The sequence below is a fragment of the Molothrus aeneus genome, chromosome 17 (assembly GCF_037042795.1).
Source record: "Molothrus aeneus isolate 106 chromosome 17, BPBGC_Maene_1.0, whole genome shotgun sequence".
Lineage (NCBI taxonomy): Eukaryota > Metazoa > Chordata > Aves > Passeriformes > Icteridae > Molothrus > Molothrus aeneus.
In genome coordinates this window covers 7,017,785-7,037,533 of record NC_089662.1, presented here as the reverse complement: position 1 = coordinate 7,037,533, position 19,749 = coordinate 7,017,785, and the positions used below count along the sequence as shown (strand labels likewise).

Below are 19,749 nucleotides of genomic sequence, written 5' to 3'. Positions count from 1 at the left end.
CTCAGGGTGACCTGGCAGCTCCTGAACCTGCTCAGTCATTACCTGGAGAGGCTGCAGGAGCAGGGAATCCTTACAGCCACTTAAGGGGGGCTTTCAGGGCAGACCTGGTACCTGGAGATGCTGGGATTGGGGGCCCACAAAAGAGGCTTCTGTCTGCAGACACTGGCAAGTGTGGGGTCAGGGAAGGTTTGAAGCCAGATGTGTTCCTTGTCCTCAGTGACCTTACACTGGTGGGCAGGAGGGGTTATTCACCTGGTTCTGCTGGGCTGCCACACTATTGCAAACCCTCCCCGTGCTCTGTGGAGCCTGGGACTCTGTCAGGCTGCATAAGAATTGAGTTACTGTATATGAATATGAATATGTACATGAGTTCTCCACTCTGTGACGGGCCCGTGCCCACAGGCTACACAAATACTGCCAAGCATCACTTTTCCCATCCTTCCCAGGCTTTTTTCCTCCCCATTCATGGAGCTATAGGTGTCAAAAATACATGTTAGATATTAGGTGAACAATGGAGAAAATGTTCCATTATTCTAGGTTAGTGGCTTGTGAAATGAAAAAAAAATTCCTTTTCCTCAGTCTTGTGATTTCTTTTAATGCCCCCATAGAATGTATAAATCATTACAAAACAATACAGTTGAGAATGATTTTTATTTATTGCTGACAATTAGAATGTAGTCAAAAAGAGATTGTATTAATTATTTGAGGGAAGAGTCAAAACTGGGAGCTTAACAGAATGAGATTTGAAAATAGTGAAACTATTTCTATAAAGAAGGGGCTGAATTTTTTTCTTTTTTCAAGGGGTGGGAGGGAAGAGAAATACAATTGGAGACTAAATAGTTAAGCACCATGAAAGCAGACTTGATTCTATTGCAATGTAAGAGGTCATCAATTTTTGTGCAAAGTTCTTTTCTGTCACCACTGTACCTATACGGAGGAGAGTGTCTTGCTGTGTTAATGCTGAAATGGAAGGTTGATTCCATCACATTATGCAGGGGCTACTGCAATTGTTACAAATCCCTTAACGTGTGAAAATTTGTCACAAGAGAAGTCTACTTGCAGCTGTAAGGGCCCAGCCCTCCGAGGTGTGAACTCAAAATAAATTTTTGATCTCTCCCTCGGTGCCAGTCGTGCCAAACTGAAAAAAACAAAACAAAAAAAGAACAGAAAAAGAAAAAAGAAATTAGTTCAGGCTTGCATTGTCTTTTATGAGATTTCCAAGAAACAGAACTGCAGTTCTGCAATCAGCCTTGGATTTTGAGAATTACTTAGGGTTTGAGGCTTTGTGTAGACTAAGAAATGAGAAAGGATGGTACTATCTTACTATCAAATGGAATTATGGAAGAGAGAGGTGCAATGTCACAGCTTCATCTTAGGGCTGGATGCAAATTTGGATAGTCAGCACAAACTCAGAATAGAAAAACTTTGATGTCAAAGGTCAGTGCTCTGTTCAATGCCTGCTTGGTTCATATCCATTTTGGCAATAATGATTTTTCTAATGGCCACTGTGCTTTGGTTTGTATCTCCTTTTGGCCTAAATTGGCTTAGTCTTTTACTGGAACAATGTTTTCCTTTTTTTAATGGATTATTAAGTCCAAATAGTTCCACAGCCAAAGCAAGTCAGGCTGTTTTACAATAGAAGAAGCTTTGAGAAATACAAACTATTACTCAACACTGAGCTGATCCATAAAGCAGCAGAGTCCAGAGGAAAAGAAAATAAAAAACAAGCACCAATTGCTTTTATGTTTTGAAAAGGCAAGTTTTTTCTTGCTTTAAAGGAGACCAGAGCTACTTTTTGTTTGGGCTGTACCAAGGGGAGCATCTGACTTGTTTGCTTTAGCCTAATTATCTTTGTAGTATCAGGGTATTGTATATGAAAATAAAAACAGAATGCCAAACTGTAGAATAAGCTGCAGAGAGACAAAAGAATTTGACATGTGCATTTGCTTTTCCAGGAAAAAATAATGTTAGCAGGTTTGAGTTGTTAAGGAAGCTCTATGTGGGAAAAACATCACATGATCAAGAAATTATATGGTGTCACTTTTGTTTTCAGAAATAGAAAATATAAAAAAGACAAATCAAGTGTGTTTTTTTCCCTTCTGTTTGAGAAGTCAGATGTGCTGTGGGTGATGCTGGGGGCAGTGAGGGATTGCTGCAGGTTGCACTTACTTGATCTTGACCTGCTGGTTCATCAGGGTGACGAGCAGCACGCAGCGGCTGACGGGCTCCGGGAGGGGGTTGGCGTAGGAGATCTCCAGGGACACAGCTCTGTTCACCACAACCCTGCGGGGCACCTGAAGCACAGAACACCTTTCTGGTCACTCCCTGGGTTATGTTTCTGCTGCCTGGAGTCAGGGTTCAGGGGAGCTGCAAGTGGCACTTAGGTGACAAACATTATCTTTCCTCACGTTTGAAGCTGGATGTGACAAACATTATCTTTCCTCACGTTTGAAGCTGGATGTGACAAACATTATCTTTCCTCATGTTTGAAGCTGGATGTGACAAACATTATCTTTCCTCACGTTTGAAGCTGGATGTGGCTCAGCTCAACAGGGCTGTCCAGCTGTCTGCAATATTTTGTTCATCATTTCAGTGAAATAGAGCCCTGGCTCTACACAGACGTGTCCCATGAAACCTGTCTGATATTTTGGTTGCTGAATGGCTTTTTTTCTTTTTTGGCTCATAATTGATTAGGATTAAAGTGCTAAAACAAAATGAACTGGCTCTAGCACTGGTTAGAACTTAGGGTTTAAATCTGAATTTTGGCAATGTTCTTCAAGGACAATACAAGCACTTGCCAATACATGGAATGAAGACAAGGACTGTGGAACATAAGGCAGTGGCTTGTGACTGGGAAAAAAGAAGGTAACAGAACTGTTCTGAAAAACAAGGCAGATTCTGGCCAAGGTTCAGAACTGGCCTCTCACATCCTTGCATTCTCAATTCAAGCAGGCAGAATTTTGGAACAACATTTGAAATGGCAGCCTAAATGCAATACATTTATCCCCAGATTCTCATCTTAAGATCTGAGCTCCAGAAAGACCTTTTAGCATCTGTTCAGAACATCAGGGAGAAAATTGTTCACCTTAATGATGATGTTTGTGTCCTCCAAAATGATTGTCTTCTCCACTAGCAGCTTCAGCCCTTGCGAGCGCAGGACTTCACACAAAGCAGTCACTTGGATCCTTTTGTCAGTGGTCAGATATTTTCCATAATGAGTATAAGGGATCTTTACCCGGATATGCTTCCCTAGAATTCAGACATATATTTAGGAACCATTACATTTTCAAAGCAAGCTAAAGAGAAAAGAGATAGTGAGGGGTTTTCTTAATTACTGAAGAGAAAAAATATGGCAGTGGAGTTTGTTTATATTTCCTTCTTGTGAGACTGATTGTGTATTTCCCTCTTCTGGTGATCCTTGCCTACTTTAACTCATTTGACCCTTACACTTTTGAATAGAGGATATTGGCCTGAAACTGAGGGAGTCTTCTTATCTGCATTTCACTGGATTCCTGACCCTTTGTATTGCTTATGATTAGAGGTATAACTATTTTAATCTATTCCCTCCTTAAATCCTTTTTATTTTACCTCAGTCAAGAAGAAAGTTTGGGTCAAGTTTCACAGAGATCCTTTTCAAGTGACCTGGTCAGCTGCTCACTGTAGTCCTACAACTTTTCTGCTGTGTATGGGAAAAATGTTTATCTTTGTAGCTCCTGGGGATGAAAAAGATCTCTATAATAATTCCAATAGTCTTTACTCTTCAAAGGAGAGACAGAGTTTCACTGTAACTTTTAATCTCTTTCCTAGTTGATCTCTTTTCATGTGTTGCCTGTTGGGTGCCAGAAGGCACACATCAGGCTTTTTTTACTGGTTAAGAGTAAGATGTATTCCTATGTAATAATCAGCACACACACACATGCACGTATATATACATACAGAAACCATGACACACACACATAGTGCTGCTTCTGGAGCTATAACATAAGTGTAGCCTCCTATGTAACATTTCACGAGACATCCACTTAATGCTTGAAGTAGTGAAAATTTTCAGAGGAAAAAAAATAATGTAAAAAGTACTCATAAACAATGAGTAGCTGCACTAAAAGCTGATACTGGTATGGTAAGGATGCTTCTTCCTTCTAGTTGCCTTCCTGTGGCTGGAAGCAGAGCGATACTGGCTCTTTAGGGACATGAAAAGTTACCTTGTTTAGGACCAAGCTCCACAGCAGTGGCTGCCTTCAGGATCTCTGCCACTGCTCTCCTTGTGTACAGGATGGTGGAGGCGCTCATGTCCACCCTGATGCTCTTGCGGTCGGAGGAGAGGTTGTTGAGGACCAGGACCAGGTTAATGTCCTTGCCAAAAACTGGAGGTTCAGCCAGCTTGAATTTCCCAGCAATGCCAGGGTTTCTCATTGTCTCTGAAGATCTTCCCCCCGGAGAGTCTGTGTGTCCTTCTGTGACACTTATTCCCAATATCTTACTCAAGGCCTTTCGATAGACTCGTCTTTCCTCAGAAGAACCTGGTGGAAGCAGAGAGCAAAGTAAAATTCTACTTTTGTTGCAAATGCACTTCCTCTCTGTAAAGGTTTTCAGACCAATACAGGGTATCAGCATCACTCAGAAATATGCAATACCTAGAAGCTCCCTGTATCTTCATTAAGCCTCCATTCAGGTTTTTCACAGGGGATATACCATGACAAGGTGAATAAATCACTAAAATGAAATATGATGCATTTGTATTTATTTAGAAGTGAGATTTTTTTTTCTCTGGTCAGAACATGCAGTAATGTGGTAAGGGATACTCTGCTGATCTGACGGCAGCCAGCCTCTGTATTAATATGGTTGCATTAAAACGCTGAGGAGTGAAACCCTGAGGGTTTGTTTGCCTTGGGTAGTAAAAGGTATTTTATAGCCCTGTTTTGTGTATGCACTAAATTTTTCACTTCTGTGGCAGGGACTTAAGTATATTTTGTATTGTCCCATAATAAGGAAGCTACTGAATGCACAAACCCAGAAATATAACACCCATTGTATTAAGAAAGTAATCTGAGCACACTGGCAGAAATATTTTCTGATGGCAGGGGAGAGATGTTTAAAGCAAGCAGGTTATTTATCTATGGCAGCTTCCCAGCACCAAGGATTCAGAAGGCAATAAAAGGAGATAATTTGTGCTAATTCCTCTACCTTCTGGATATTTGTAGTTAGCAGTGACATCCACACGGCCATTGCTGCCCACAGCTTTGGTGCTGATGGACCTGCCAATGATTTCAGTATCACAATAAACTCTTTTCTTGCTTCCATCATTGTACACAATCCATCTGTTGCAGTCGGCGTTCACCTCTGAGTACACAAACAAGGTGTCGTAATCCAGGTTGACTTCACCCTCTTTGATGGCTAACACAGATGCGGGGCCACACTGAAAAATTCCTAAAATGTAAAAAAAAAAAAAAAAATTAGGTTAAACTCTATTAGTTGTGCTCAGTTTGGAGAAGGACTCTTAAGTCAGGTTGGGAGCTTAGGCTGTTACCTCTGCTTTGTTCTTGTGGAGTTGCGTCTAAAACCTGCCACCCATTGTATGCCCTTCCCAGGTCTGGGCGAATGAACCAGCTTTCATTCCAGACATGATAATCCCTGGAGACAAAGAACAATGTCTAAAAAGAACAGTAATATAGAGTAGTCATGCAAACTTCCAATTGGAGATGAGTAGTGAATTCTTTTTAAAAAATTCTAAACTCTGAACTGAGGCACAAAGTGTCAAGTTACAGTACCTCTTTCAAAGGACAGATTTACTGCCTGCTTTTGAGGTATAGACCTCAGGGCAGGGAGGGAGAAAATAATAAAGTCTGTTGTTTGTTTGTTTTCCAAATGGATGTCTGCAGTATTAATGTAGATGGTTATATTACATTTTGCTCACTCAGTTGCTTTTGTACTACTAGTGTTTTTAGTTTTCCTAGATTCTCTCTATTGTTGTTGATGAGATGGAAGAAATTATATTTACCATGTGGAATCCTTGCTGATATTAAGATTCCTTCCAGAGCTGTCATAGTACTTATCGATACTCAGGTTTCTATCCACGTCATGGGCAGAGTTAAAATTTGAAACCAAGCGAGTTGGAATCCCCAAGCACCTCAAAACTGAAATACATTTTATAAAAAAAACAAACGAGCAAGAAATGCAACAGAACCCACACAGCTTTGTGATTACAAATTACAAACTTCAATGATTACAAATATCTGAGAAACGAAGTATCTAAATCATTTGTGATTCTTCAGCATTCATGGTCTTCACAGTGTTGCTCCTTTTGTAGAAATTATTGCTTTGTAGTTTTGATAAAACCAGAGGTCCCAACATTTCAGGCCAGCCCTCTATCCTGACAGCTTACCTGTGCACATGACACCTGCAAAGACCCAGCACTGGCCGTACTGCACAGGTCTGTAATTGTCCTGGCGCCATTTCTTGAGGATCACCACGCTGCCATCCCACCTGGACGGGTTCTCATGCGAGTGGAAACTCCCTTGCCACTTCCCCAGGAGAACTCCATTGTCATTATCATTTCCATTGATCTAACAGTGGGCAGAATGCACAAAGTGAATTGTCTGCACTGCACTGTATCTAGCTCATTTACTGCGCATGGCTGAGCCTCAGTGGTGCTTTCTGCTCACTCCTGTGGGGTTGGGGTTAATTTTCCATTCCTTACCATGGAACTGATGACTCTGCCCAAGTATTTGGGATCTCCTCTTCGGGACACATCCATGGCTGGGTCCTGACGGTAGTACAGGCTCAGATCAAGCATGGTGAGACAGATGTTTAGGAGGTCTTGAAACTGTGATCAGATAAGATGCATTTTTAAGAAAATGGAAGGTTTCACAAGCAGAATGAAAGGAGATTTTATTGCAGTTCCTCCCTTCTGAGATATCCCAGCCCAAAGGTGATAGGGACAGTGTGGCACACTGTGAGCAAACCACAAGTAAGGCTACCCAGTTGGTGCAGTTATTATTATATAAACAGCAAATAATGATAAGATAAATGCTGTTGGAGACAGAATGAGAGTTCAAACAAATTCCTTGTGACTTACCTGTCCATAATACCACCCTCTTGCTTCAATGTACCTTGCATTGCCCACAAAGATTATTCCATTTTCATTTAGAACATATTCTTGTCTCTCGTTTTCATTGGACATGTAGACATCATCACCTGAAAACCAAGTTGGGCAGGCTTAAAGCTGAGAATACCAGCAACCTTTCAGAAACATTTCTGTCCTGATTTAGCAGGGAGAAAACCTCTATTTGCAAAATAGAATTGTTACAGCTCCATAAAGAGGTGCAATTCAGTGGTAATGTCTGTTATTATATATGGTCAGGGAAGGTGTGGGAGGTGAAAGAAGGATCCATATTATATTACTTAACTTTTTTCCCTTACTTTTAGTGTAGCCTTGTATATTACCTAAATGTCCCCTGTCTGCACATTGTGTTTTTGTGAGGAAGATAGACAAAAGTCCATGCTAGCTCACCACATTTTTCTGTCTTCTGAAGGTAGTTAGAAATGGAACAGATTGAAAAAGATTTGAAAAGAACCACACAAATGATATTTTTCTCTTTTTTCCAGACGCATTTTTCTTGTTTTAAGATTCTTAAATGAAGACCTTTGCTTGCCTGATCCAAAGTCCTGTCATGAATGTTGTTAGGATAACCTGCTCAGCCATTCATTTTGACTTCATTGTTCCTCATTGTTTTTCCAAGTTTATGGCACAGTATTTAGCTGCTATGACAGCATTGGTTCCCACAGAGGTTTAGTTTGTTTTGGTTACTCTTTAGGTAGCAATATCTGCTTAGCTCTGCTTTTAATTCCATAATGTCTAAAGATATTTTCTGAAAGGTTCAGGATTGCAGGAAATACATACAAAGAGATCAGCTTTTCTATTTTATTGAATCAACTTCTTTACCTTCCTATAGGAACTCCCATCCTTCCCTTCCTGCAAATAAAAAAATTGCAGTTTATTTTAAAAATTGTATCATGTGATAGAAATCTATTTTTGTGGTTGTTGTCCACACTTTTTAAAAGTTATATCATCACTGTTGATTCCTGAAGTTTTGGGGTAGCATGGACATGGAGACCTGTGTGCAGTTTCAGGTGCTGCACTTCCAGGTGTGGACCAGTTGGAAAAAGTGGGAGGAGCACTAAGAATGCTCAGCATTCCTGAAAATCTGAAGTATGAATTAACTCAGAATTATTTAAGGTAGGATATAAATGGGGGCAAGGAATGGGGCAAACATTGTAATTAATTCCAGAAATTCTTGTGAAGAGGATGGGGCAGGGGGAAATAAAATCTATTCTTGGTGTCTATCATACGTAGGATGAGAAATTATATACTGAAGTCAAAGCAAGAAAGATTTGGTTAGTTAATAGGATAAAGATCTAATAGAAAGGCTTGTGCTTTATTGGAGGGAATTGCCAGGGGAGGTGCTGGAGGTTCCCTAATGTCTGGTCATTGAGAAGGAATTCAAGACCTCTCAGGAATGACCTAAGTGCTGAACTGAGCCTCTCTTAGAGACCTGGTGGGGGACTAGATGACTTTCTAAGATCCTTCTACCTCTGTGATTTAATTATTCTGAGCAATCTAAATGTCCTTGTATAATCACTTGAAGAACATTTTTTTTCCTAAAGTTTATGTGCTCTCAATAAACCTTTATAGCTTACTAAACTAGATTTTTTTTTGTCCAGAAGATTTTTCATGTATTAATTTATCCTAGTAACCCTTCACTGAACATGGTTTAATTCTTGTCATCTCATCCAATGCCATTAACATTTAAATCTGTACAACTATTTTCTCTTATACAGCTTAAGATTGCATTTCCTTTTTCAGGGCCATTTCACTTTGTTGAAATGTGTTCACTGTGTTCACTTTTTGTTCTTTGATTAACAAGGGCTTTCACATTCTTCATGATTTCCAGGTGATAAGTCTGTCACTGAAATCATTGTTATTTCTCCCTAGAGGTGTGGTCTTTTATTTCCTATTATAATATCTTATTTCTTCTCACCTTCTCCACTCTCTAAGGTCAGCCAGTTATTTCTGTGTGTTGCCCCAGCCCATCTGGTCATGGGCAATGCTCTTTAATGTCACTGTGCCAAAGTCAGTGATGAATTATTTCATCTGTGTGTTTTTTCAGATGACACTTAAGGATCCATTCTCTAGTAGCTTTGCTCCAATCCAATATTTTTTCTTTCATCTCTAGTCCTGACTGTTTTCTTATAAGTAGTTTTTTATTGATATTACAGTTAATGAATTAATTTCTGTATTCCTCAGCTTAAGGACTAATCTCCCACCTGGAACATTATCTAGAGACCAGATTTGCCATTTATCCTTTGCCAAGAAAATAAATTTCCCATTTCCCTTCTGCTATGGCACTTACAATAGTGGTAACATACCCTCAAACTGAACCTGTTCCTGTTTTTCAGGATCAGGGAGCTATCACACTCTGCAGAACTTATTCAGCAGCATCCTTCATTCAGCATTAAGGATACTCCCTTTTATCTGTCAGTAGCCCATGCATCATCTGGTAAATCTGGAGGACTCTTCCACAAAATCATTAGTTTAAAATTGCAATGGGCACAGCTTAATTTGTCTGTTTTCATCTGAGAAGATTTTGGTCTCTTGTGCACCACAGCCACGCTGGTGTTCCAGCTCAGGAGCTGTCACATATTGCTGTCCCTGCAGTGTGGTTTCCATTAATTACAACTCACACACAAATTATTTTTCAGAGGTTTCTGGGGAGGTTTTTTCCCCTCAGGACTGTGCAGAGATGGTCTGAGTTTCCTGAACATATTTGTGTAATTATTTCTGTCTTCCAGGACTTGCTGAGCTAATTAGCAGCTTTTTTCATCTTGGCTATTGACGCATTTCTTAGTGGCTCTTGACTAACATATGGTCATGGAAAAAAATAGTGGATGATTGTGGCTACTTTTCTCTTATGAGCTGTTTACTCACTGGGAGGGCTAGGAGTTCTCTTAGCACCAGGTTGTCACATTTTCAGGCTAATCCAGGTTTCTAGAGTATTGCATAGTTGCAAAATATGAGGTGAGAAATTTGCAGCCTCAGCATGTTGCAGGAGAAATGCAGAAAAGAAAAGCTGGAGAAACAAGAGATGTCCATTTTCAACCCAAAAGAAGAGCATGGGAATTGGACAGGAGGCAGCAGTGTGTGCTTGTCACCCACAATGCCAACCACATCCTGGGCTGCACCAACAGGGGTGGGCAGCAGGCTGAGGGAGCGGATTCTCCCCCTTGACTCTGCCTTTGTGAGACACCACCTGGAACACTGCATCCAGTTCTGGGCTTCTCAGCACAGGGGAGATGTGGAGCTGTTAGAGCCTCCAGAGGAGGCCACAGAGCTGCTCTGAGGTCTGGAGCCCTCTGCTCTGGAGCGGGGCTGGGAGAGCTGGGGGTGTTCATCCTGGGGAAGGGAAGGCTCCAGGAAGAGCTCATTGTGGCCTTCCAGTGCCTTAAGGGCTTATAAAAAGGAGGGAGAGCAATGCTTTACATGGACTGAGAGTGATAGGACAAGGGGGAGCTGTTATAACCGAAAAAGGGAGAAATTCAGATTAGCTGTTAGGAAGAAATTCTTTACCAGAGGGCAGTGATGCACTGGAAGAATTTGCCCAGAGAAGGCCTTGTCTCCAGAAAAAGTGATCTGCTCAGTTCTGAAGAGCCTGTGATACAACTCCATATAGCACATTGTGTTAGGGTACCAAGGGGGTGGCAGCAGATTTTTAATGCAGTGAAACCAGACCTCTGAGCACAGAGCTGCGATTGCAGCCTCTGGTGACCCAAAGAGAGACAGCCTGAGGGAGCAGCTCTGTGCAGGCAGGAAAGCAACACAGCCAGCTCTGTCCAAGAGGGAAGGCATTGGCACCTACCTGGGCACCAGGGGTTGAAGAGTAGCACAAACTGGCCCAGGTATCTGGAGAAGATCTTGTTGCCTGCGGTGACGCGGAGGGTGAGGTTGTAGCGCCCGATGACGGCGTTGGCCGGGCTGGAAATGGTGAAGTTCATGGCTGCAGAGTCACTGGGTCCCTGGGCAGCGCTCCAGCCACTGGCCCCCGCCTCAGAGAGGCTGAATGCTGCCCTGGTGCGATGGGACTCCGAGGGGGACGGCCCTGCCAGAGAGAAGGAGTCACTGGTTTGCATCCCAGAGCGTGGTTTCAACATTTGTGGTGGTGTTCGCAGGGGTGCCGGGATGAGGGAAGAGATGAGAATCTTGACTCCATGTTTCAGAAGGCTGATTTATTATTTTATGATATATATTATATTAAAAGAAAAATTTATATTAAAACTATACTAAAAGAATAGAAGAAAGGATTTCATCAGTAGGCTAGCAAAGAATGGAATAATAGTAAAATCTTGTGACTGCTCACAGCCTCAACACAGGTGGCTGTCATTGGTCATCAAGTAAAAACAATTTCACTTGTTGGGTAAACAATTCCAAAGCAGCAAAACATGAAGAAGCTGAAGCTTCCCAGCTTCTCAGGAGAAAATATACTAACAAAAGGATTTTTCATAAAATATGTCTGTGACAAACATTAACCTCACACTTGAAATTGAGCACATTGGGGTCCAGGAAGCACTAAAAATACAGGCAGAAAAATCGTATGTCTAAATAAAATAAGGACAGAACTACAAGGAGTAAAGATCACAGCTCTCTGAGAACATGGATCAGCTATGGGAGTGTTACCTATTTCAGTGACAAAGCCCAGGCTCTCCCCATTCTGCCTTGGCCTGTTGAAGTACAGGGTGATATTGAAGGGCTGTCCTCGCCTCACGGTCAGCTCAGTGTTGGCATATCTGTCAGTGTGGTGGTTGGCTGCATTCACTGATGGCTGCCAGCTGATGTGTGTTGGGGTCAGGTCTGTAAAACACAAGAAAAGTCATGAAGAAGCAAGTCAGGTCTGTAAAACACAAGAAAAGTCATGAAGAAGCAAGTCAGGTCTATAAAACACAAGAAAAGTCACGAAGAAGCAACTGGCATGAGGTCATTTGCTGTTTAGTGGCAGGGTGAGGTTACTAAGAGCAATTACCTTTTGTGGGAGGAAGTACAACTAAAAAGCCGATGCCCCATTAAATTAAGTCTATTGGTCAATAATGGAACTATTTCCTTGGGTTTTGTTAAAGAGCCCTCATACAGAGCACTTATGTACTTCCTATACAGGGTTGGATGCTCTTTTACCACTGGACTTAAAAAGAAATTTACAGGAGCAGATTGGTGTCATTTCATAATCAGCACCAAAGAAAGTGTCCTGTAGACCCTCTATGTTTTCAACATACATATTTTTAGGGTCACAGGAATGGCAATTAGGACATCTTTTCCTGCTTAGATCCTGATGCCATTTGGCTTAGATGCAAGGAAAAATGCATAGTGAGAGATCATCTGTCTTATATGGATGAACAAGAGGTATTTGAGGACATGCTGAAGCTTTTGACAAATAATTCCATCTGTCTGAATTTAGCTCTGCTCAAACTCCAGCTGGACCACTGGAGTTCCTGTTCTAGTAGGCAGTAATTTCATATTATAGAAGAATTCTTGCAGTGTGCTTGAAGTTCTCTGATATTGTGTCCTCCTGCCCACATGCTGTTATTATGGTCTGTGATTTAAAACCCATAAAGTGGTTCCTGACACCTCAAATGCTAAACTGCCTTGTTGGCGAGCAAATATGAATATGATATTCCTTGCAAGATTGTTTTCCCTTCCCTGTTTTCTTGCCAGGCTCAAACCTGAGCAGTTATGCTGTCTTTGGGAATGCTGAGAAGCACCTTCTGTGTTTATATCTGCCCTGGGAGACTCTACAAAATACACCTGGAGCATTGTGTTCCAAGTTTTGACAAATGCTCAGGGCAAGTACCTTGGTGAAGGCTCTTCCAAGTCATTTTTATTAAAATGTCATAAGTGCAATGAGGCTGAGGGTGGGGGGAATGGGGACAGGATGGGGACACATGACCACCACCATTTTAAAGGGAAATCAAAGGAAAACAATAATAACAACAAAAAGAATAGGATGGAAAGGATGGATTAATGCCTATGCAATATTATTGTAGGGATCTTCAAACAAGCTTCTAGGTCTATACCACAGAGTTTATCAGTGAAATACTAAGTCAGATCTGAAACAATATATCTGCATATAAAACCAGAATTTACATCTAATCCTTGAAGAAGAAGTAAGAGTAAAACTAATTTTGCAAAAAGTGTTATAATTAAATTTAAGGAAGATTTTTTTTTGTAGTTTAGGACCATAAAGAGGTAATGTGAGAAAGTATTGATGGGCTGAAAAGGAGAATTTTTAGCATGAATGTATGGGACAACAGCAAACTTCAGTTACCTGCTGCTTGCCCTGCAAAGCTGATTTGTAAATGGTTTTTTCAGCATGAAATGAGAAAGAACCCTCCTATCCAATTCCCCAGCTCAATAATCATCTTCATTTTAAACTTGAAAAAGCAGAGATGCTCTCAATTGCTATTTTCCTTTGGTAGGATTTTAATGTATTTTTGAATTCCCATCTATAGGTTCCATGCTCACAGCTTCATTAGAATGGATTACACAAATTTTGTTAATACCAAGCATAACACATCTCTGACAAAGCATTTAAAAAATGATAACCTTTTCAAGTAATGAAAATTTCTTTTCTCCTCCATGTCCCAATATCCTCTGTTTAACTCAAAAATTATTCACAAACAAGTCTTAATAATAACAACAACATTAAAACTTTGAAAATGAAGTGCAAGAACAAATTACAATATAAAATTACCTTCAGATAAGAAATCTGAGCAGATACCTACAGGGCATGAATCCTGAGGAAACAGCCCTGAGTAAATATCTGCTGAAGGGAAGCAAATGACTTGCAGAACTCACCTGCCATTCCCTCAGCTTATTAGAATTGCATGCAACTTCTACTTTGCTCTTCAAGGATGTCCAAGTCACATCAATCATAAAAAGGAAAAACCCAGCAATCTTTTCGGGCTGTCAGCTGAAATTTGAGAGAAGGGAGAGGTACTTAGCAGTTGTTATTAATACCTGTAAAGTTGTCAAACGAATTAACTGGTTCCTATAATATGTGTCTGCCTAATGCCAGAGTTCCTACTCAACGTGGGTGTAATTATGGGAGGAGATACCAAAATTATTTACTCAGAGGAAATGCATGCTCTTGAATCCCAAGAGAAGAAGAACTTCCTACAAAGATAATAGGTGTGCCATGAATAAGTTATCTTTAAGGATGAGGAAACGGGGAGCGTGGTGGGACGTAAAAGCTGTCTGAAGGAAAAAGGAGCATTTCCTGATGACTTAACTTCCAATTTGGTTAATGTCACTTCTGGGTTTATCCAATAGCTGTGGATTGGTTTCAGAGGGTTTTTTTTTGGTCTAATATTATTTCTAATGCCCTCTGACAAATAAAATTATAAGCTCCCACTAGAAACAATATCTGTTTACCTGTTAAGTTAGCTCCATATATTAGTATTTCCCAAAAGTTTTATTTCAAAAAGAACTCACATACTAATAACCTTGAGTACTTTTTGTCAGCAAAAACTTTAAGCCTGTCTATTTTAACAACCATGACTTTTTGGGTTTATGAATACATTTATTTTTGATGTTGTACCATCACTTTGTAAAATAGTACAAGTAATAAAATTATGTAGTTTTGAAGAGGATTGCTTGCTTAAGATTCTGCAGCCCCACTGATCATGTTTTAGCACTCAGTCATTTATTTAAAAATAAATTAGTCTGAATTTTAAGTTACAGAGAAAGAAAAACTAACTGAAATAGCAAAAGTTAAGCTCCTACAGCTGTTTCTAAGGTTGATTTTACAAGACAGGCTTTGTACCTTTTTGAAAAGTGTTGCTTTCCTATTACAAAGCCCAAGAATATTTACTAATCTGACAGTCATGCCAGCCCTATCCCAAAGCCTTTCCCACCGGGCAGCAGCACACCTGGCACAGCACATCTCCACTTACATTAAAATTCAGCGGTTCCTCCTTCCCTTGGAAGTTTCCAGGATGTTCAGGCTGTCAAAGCTTCTTCCGGGAATCACCTCAAATGGGGTTTGATTGCTGTCCAGAGCTACTTCAGTTGGTCTTTTTCTCTTTTCCTTAATTCATATTCCTTGGAAACCATAAGAGCCACAAGCCTCTGATGTTGCCCGGTCTTCACACAGGGCCCTAGTGACAAACCGCATCGACCAGTTCTTAAGTTCAGGTGCTGGGTACTTACAGTGATTGCCTCATATGTTACACATTGCTCCCACTGGCATTTGACTGTTTCCTTTCTTCTTCCTTGCTGCTCACACACACGTAATTAAGTCTCAGAACACTTTTTCTGTCTTGGCTGTAACCACCTCCTTTGCCTCTGCGAGGCACGCCCACAGTGGTGCTCACCGAGCCACCAGAACCTCTCCAAGCCTGGCCTACATCCCAAACTGGCACCTGCCAGTCTCACCTTCACCACAGCAAAGCAGCAGCAGCTGCTGTTGCAATCCCTTTGGAATGCAGCAGTCATGGTTCCTAAGTGACTAATGACTGAACGTTGTCACAGGTGTTTTTCCTAGCTCAATTCCACCCACCCGCCATCCAAAATGGTACAAAATACTTCGTTCCTCTTTTCCCCTTGTATCAGAGTCTTGGAATTGCAGTTCAGTTTGCTAACTTTCGGAGAAAAACTTGTAGATTTTATTTATCTCCTTTATAATTTTGTCTACTGTTCATATCCTCAGAGTAACTAAATCCACCTTACAATTGTCTTGTTACTACTTTTTGCTACAAAGAGGAAAGCAATTTAAATTCCACAAAAAAATACCCCATTGAAGAATGTCCTCCATAAGTCTGTATTGAAGTTGTCTTTTACTCACACTCATTAACTTCATGTGCAGGGAGTGTTGCTGGGGAAGGTCAGATTTAAAAATTTCTCTCATTTCTGCTTGTGCAATTCACTTGACTTTAGCACAATCTGGGTGTTTCACACACACAAGAGATGTAAAAATATGTCATTTAGTGTATATCTGCATTCTAAACTCGAGGCTGTGCTTGAGTTTGAACTTCTGCTGTGGTTTACTGTAGCCCAGAGGAGGCCACCAAGATGGTCAGAGGGATGGAGCTCCTCTCCTGTGAGGAAATCTGAGGGAACTGGGTTTCTTCAGCCTGGAAAAGATAATTTGGGTGATCTAATTGTGGCCTGCTGTAGTAAACCCCATAGATTTAGGAAAAGCACCATGGAGGACATGAACAATAGGAATGCTGAAACAGCAAAAGAAAATTCCTGTTTTCTTGTCCTCCACCCCTTAACCTACCTCTGTAACCCTATAAGGCAATGTCATGTTAACCCCTTACCCATTGGTCAAGCTTGGATCCTTTCCAACCCTATAAAAGAAGCATACTGTACCCCATTAGTGGAGAAAGAAGAAGAGCAGAGACCCTTCACAGACCTCCCCAAGTAAAGCCATCTCCGTGGAACAGCCTGCGCCTTCTCCTTCTCCTCTCTCTCCGTCTGCTGCAGCCTCAAGCCCAGGGCACCACTACCAAGCAAGCAGAGCTGAAATCCTGAGAGCTTGCAATCACTATAGAGCTGATAATCACCATGCTTGCTGGATGGTAGCCCTGCGGCCTTGGCATGAGCGAGCTAGCTTCGGGCACCCAGTCCCTACCCAGGGACTGAGCTCCTGAGCCCTAGTGCTCTGCATTATGATAAGGCCAAATAAGAGGCTTTATTAAAGTGGCGTCCCAACTACTTCGGATTCGGACCCCCCCAGAGGCGATATCCGTCGGTTGAGCAACGAAGCCCCCCTGGGGTTTTCTGTGATTGCCTGTTTGGGAAGCCGCTCCTTCTGTGAAGGGACTTTTCGTTTTAGAAAATCCTTTCCCCAGGAGGGTCAGTTCGACACTCAAAACTTACATCTGAACGACAGAAAGTTCCGAGGAGAACTGACGCAGCAGACCCCTTCCACAGATCTTGGACCCCAGGAATTGTAAGTATTAGCTAATATTGCGCGCATAACTTTGGGGCTCTAAAACTTTTTTTTCGGGTTTTTTTTCTTTTTTTTTCATGTTTTTTCTGCTGGAAGGGCTAACCATTAACATGGGTAAAATTTTTAGTACTTTAAAACTAAGTAAAACCGAGAGAGAGATATATTCAACTATTTTAGAAATCTTATCTGCTAACAACTTCTCCTTTTCTAAAGGCAAGCTCTCAAAAACTAATCTTAAAAAATTTGTAACTTGGATTATTTCGCAATACCCTGATACTGATAAGAAAGCAGTCATTGAAAATTCGTTTTGGGATATGATCGGGAACACAATATATATCTCCCAAACAAACCAGGATTTCTCTGCAACTAACTATTTGCCTTTATTCCATATAATAACTAAAACCGTTGAAAGATTTAACAGAGAAAAAATCTTGCAGGGCTTAACAGATACTTCCTCTTCAAATAGTAACAAGATCGATAAGGACTCAGAGGAATGTCACTTGCATATCTCACACCACCCCTTCGTTCCTAAAGTCCCTCTCGCCTCCGTTACTCCTAAAGCAGAGGTTACGCTGCCCACCCCAGTTCCCCCCCCACCATCCTCCACTCCTGCAGGACCTGCGCTGCCCAACTCCGCGAATCCTCTCTTATCTGTAACTCCACACATCCCCCCTACCCCTGGCTCGGCTTCCTCCTTGCTTCCGGTCCCGGGGGTCCCTTTTCCTGCCTCTGCCGCCCCCTCCACCCCTGCGTCGGCTCTTCCCCCCGCTGCTGCGTATCCCCCCACCCCTGCGCTGATGTCCCCCACCGTCCCTCCCGCCGCCGCGCCCGCCGCCCCCGCTCCCCCCGCCCCGGCTCCGACCGGCCCGGCCCCTCCCAAGGGCTCCCCGAGCCACAGCCCCGCCGCTCCCGAGCCCGTGTCCATCTCCACCGCCTCCCTCTGCTCCCTGCCCGCCACAGCAGGGACACCTCACACAAGCACAGTCCCAGACACCCCCCAAAGTGCTACCCCCCCCACCCGGTCCTGTGCGTGCTGTGCTGCCATCCCAGCTCCAGTGGCACCTCCCCCCAGCCAGGTCATGCCATGTCTCCCCCCCCAGCCATTGAAACCTTTGAAAAACGCTTCTAAACGAAAAAAGCGCAAGTCACGGATAGCAACCCCCCCTCAGTCCTCCTCAGAGGACCAGAGCTCTTGCAGTGAATCTGATTCTGATACGATCCACACGGATCCATGGGCTCGTATTAAAGTAGAAGCGACAAAGGCTGGAGACTGGGAGCTGGCACAGAAGATTAATGCTTTCCCAGTAGAATATAAGCAAGGACGGAATGGTGGCGAGTCCGCTATAAAGACGTGGAAAGCTAACTCCAATAAGGAACTAGTGCAATTAAGAAATATAGCCAAAGAACATGGACGAAGCTCACATATTTTTAGAAATTTCTTAGAAGCCATGTTCTCAGCACATGTCTTACTTCCCCACGATGTAAAAAATATTTCACACTGCCTCCTGTCCCCAGCAGAATATTTGTTATGGGACAGGCATTGGAAAAGACATTTAAAAACGTTATCAGATTCATATTCTGCGGATGCTAATAAGACGAATTTTACAGTAGCCCAACTAGCTGGTGAAGGTGACTTACAGAAACCAGCAGACCAATTGGAAACCTTGAATAAAGAGGCACTGCAGGACATCGCTCTTGCAGCAAAAACCTCTTTACTTCTCGTGCATGATGAGTCAATGCCAACAATGCATTTTTCTGCTATTAAACAAGGGACAGATGAAAGTTTTATCAAATTTGTGGACAGACTTAGAGATGCTTTGGAGAAACAGATCGAGAGCACAGAGGCAAAGAAGGAACTCTTATGTAAACTTGCCTTGTGTAACTCTAATGAAAAATGCAAAGCCATTTTGAGGTCTCTACCCATGGATACAGACCCCACCATAGAGCAAATGCTGGAATGCTGTACACGTCACACGTCCACGGAAAATACAGTGGCCCAAGCAGTTGCTAAAGGTATTGCTGAAGGAGTTTCTGGTGCATATGCAGTAATAGCTTCTAAAGACCAAGCTAAATGCTATCACTGTGGGGATCTTGGACATTACATAAAGGACTGCCCAGAGAGATCACACCCCCGATACCACCGTAACAATTACCAAAGACCCCAGAATCAGCAGCGCTACCAGCAGCATTCGGGAAACTTCTTGCGCCGCCCGGTCGAGCCCCGGGCGCTGACAACAAATCAAAGGCCACCCAGACCCAACCCCGCACCAGCCCAGGATGTTCCGGACCACAAGAAGAGGATCCAACCCACGGGGCAACCCAGATGGGAACCCGCCGTCAACTGGTAACTGCTTTGTCCATTGACTTTAATAATGAGAATGTTCACCGTGTTCCCACACGCAAATATGGGCCAAAAGGTGGTCCTTCGCACATTTTAATCACAGGTGACTCTCTTAATAGCCCAAAGGAGATCTTCGTTGTTCCAGAAGTGCTGACAGTGCAGCCAGGACAAGAGATTCTCGTCCAGGTATGCTGCATAGACTCACCATTTTTTCTTTCAAAGGGAACCCCAATAGCACAAGCCTTTTTACTCCCAAAGGATCACAGGGAACAGATTCCTCTCAACCCTACAGCTATGTGGGCACAAGTCATGGGACCATCCAAGCCTACCATCGAGTGCGGCCTCACCTGCAAAGGCGAGAAGACACACCTACCAGGGATGCTGGACACCGGTGCTGATGTGACCATCATC

General features: G+C 42.4%; 1 protein-coding gene across 1 annotated transcript; it reads right to left on the bottom strand.

Moving 5' to 3' along the window:
* Positions 1 to 987: 987 nt before the first annotated feature.
* On the bottom strand, positions 988 to 13,904 carry LOC136564086 (protein-glutamine gamma-glutamyltransferase 6-like). Its single transcript, XM_066561856.1, has 13 exons — positions 13,898 to 13,904; positions 11,729 to 11,902; positions 10,914 to 11,153; positions 7,076 to 7,194; positions 6,698 to 6,823; positions 6,383 to 6,563; positions 5,999 to 6,134; positions 5,528 to 5,631; positions 5,185 to 5,427; positions 4,203 to 4,520; positions 3,086 to 3,249; positions 2,170 to 2,294; positions 988 to 1,138 (listed from the first exon to the last, which is right to left on the bottom strand). Exons 1-13 carry the CDS (start codon positions 13,902 to 13,904, stop codon positions 988 to 990), a joined length of 2,088 nt encoding a protein of 695 aa, XP_066417953.1.
* Between the last annotated feature and the right edge of the window lie 5,845 nt (positions 13,905 to 19,749).

Excerpts from the sequence above, each read along its gene's own strand:
- LOC136564086 (XM_066561856.1), bottom strand. Across the intron at positions 6,824-7,075 it reads GAGGGTGGTATTATGGACAG|TTTCAAGACCTCCTAAACAT; the intron begins GTAAGTCACAAG and ends ATCTGATCACAG. Across the intron at positions 2,295-3,085 it reads ACACAAACATCATCATTAAG|GTGCCCCGCAGGGTTGTGGT; the intron begins GTGAACAATTTT and ends TCTGTGCTTCAG.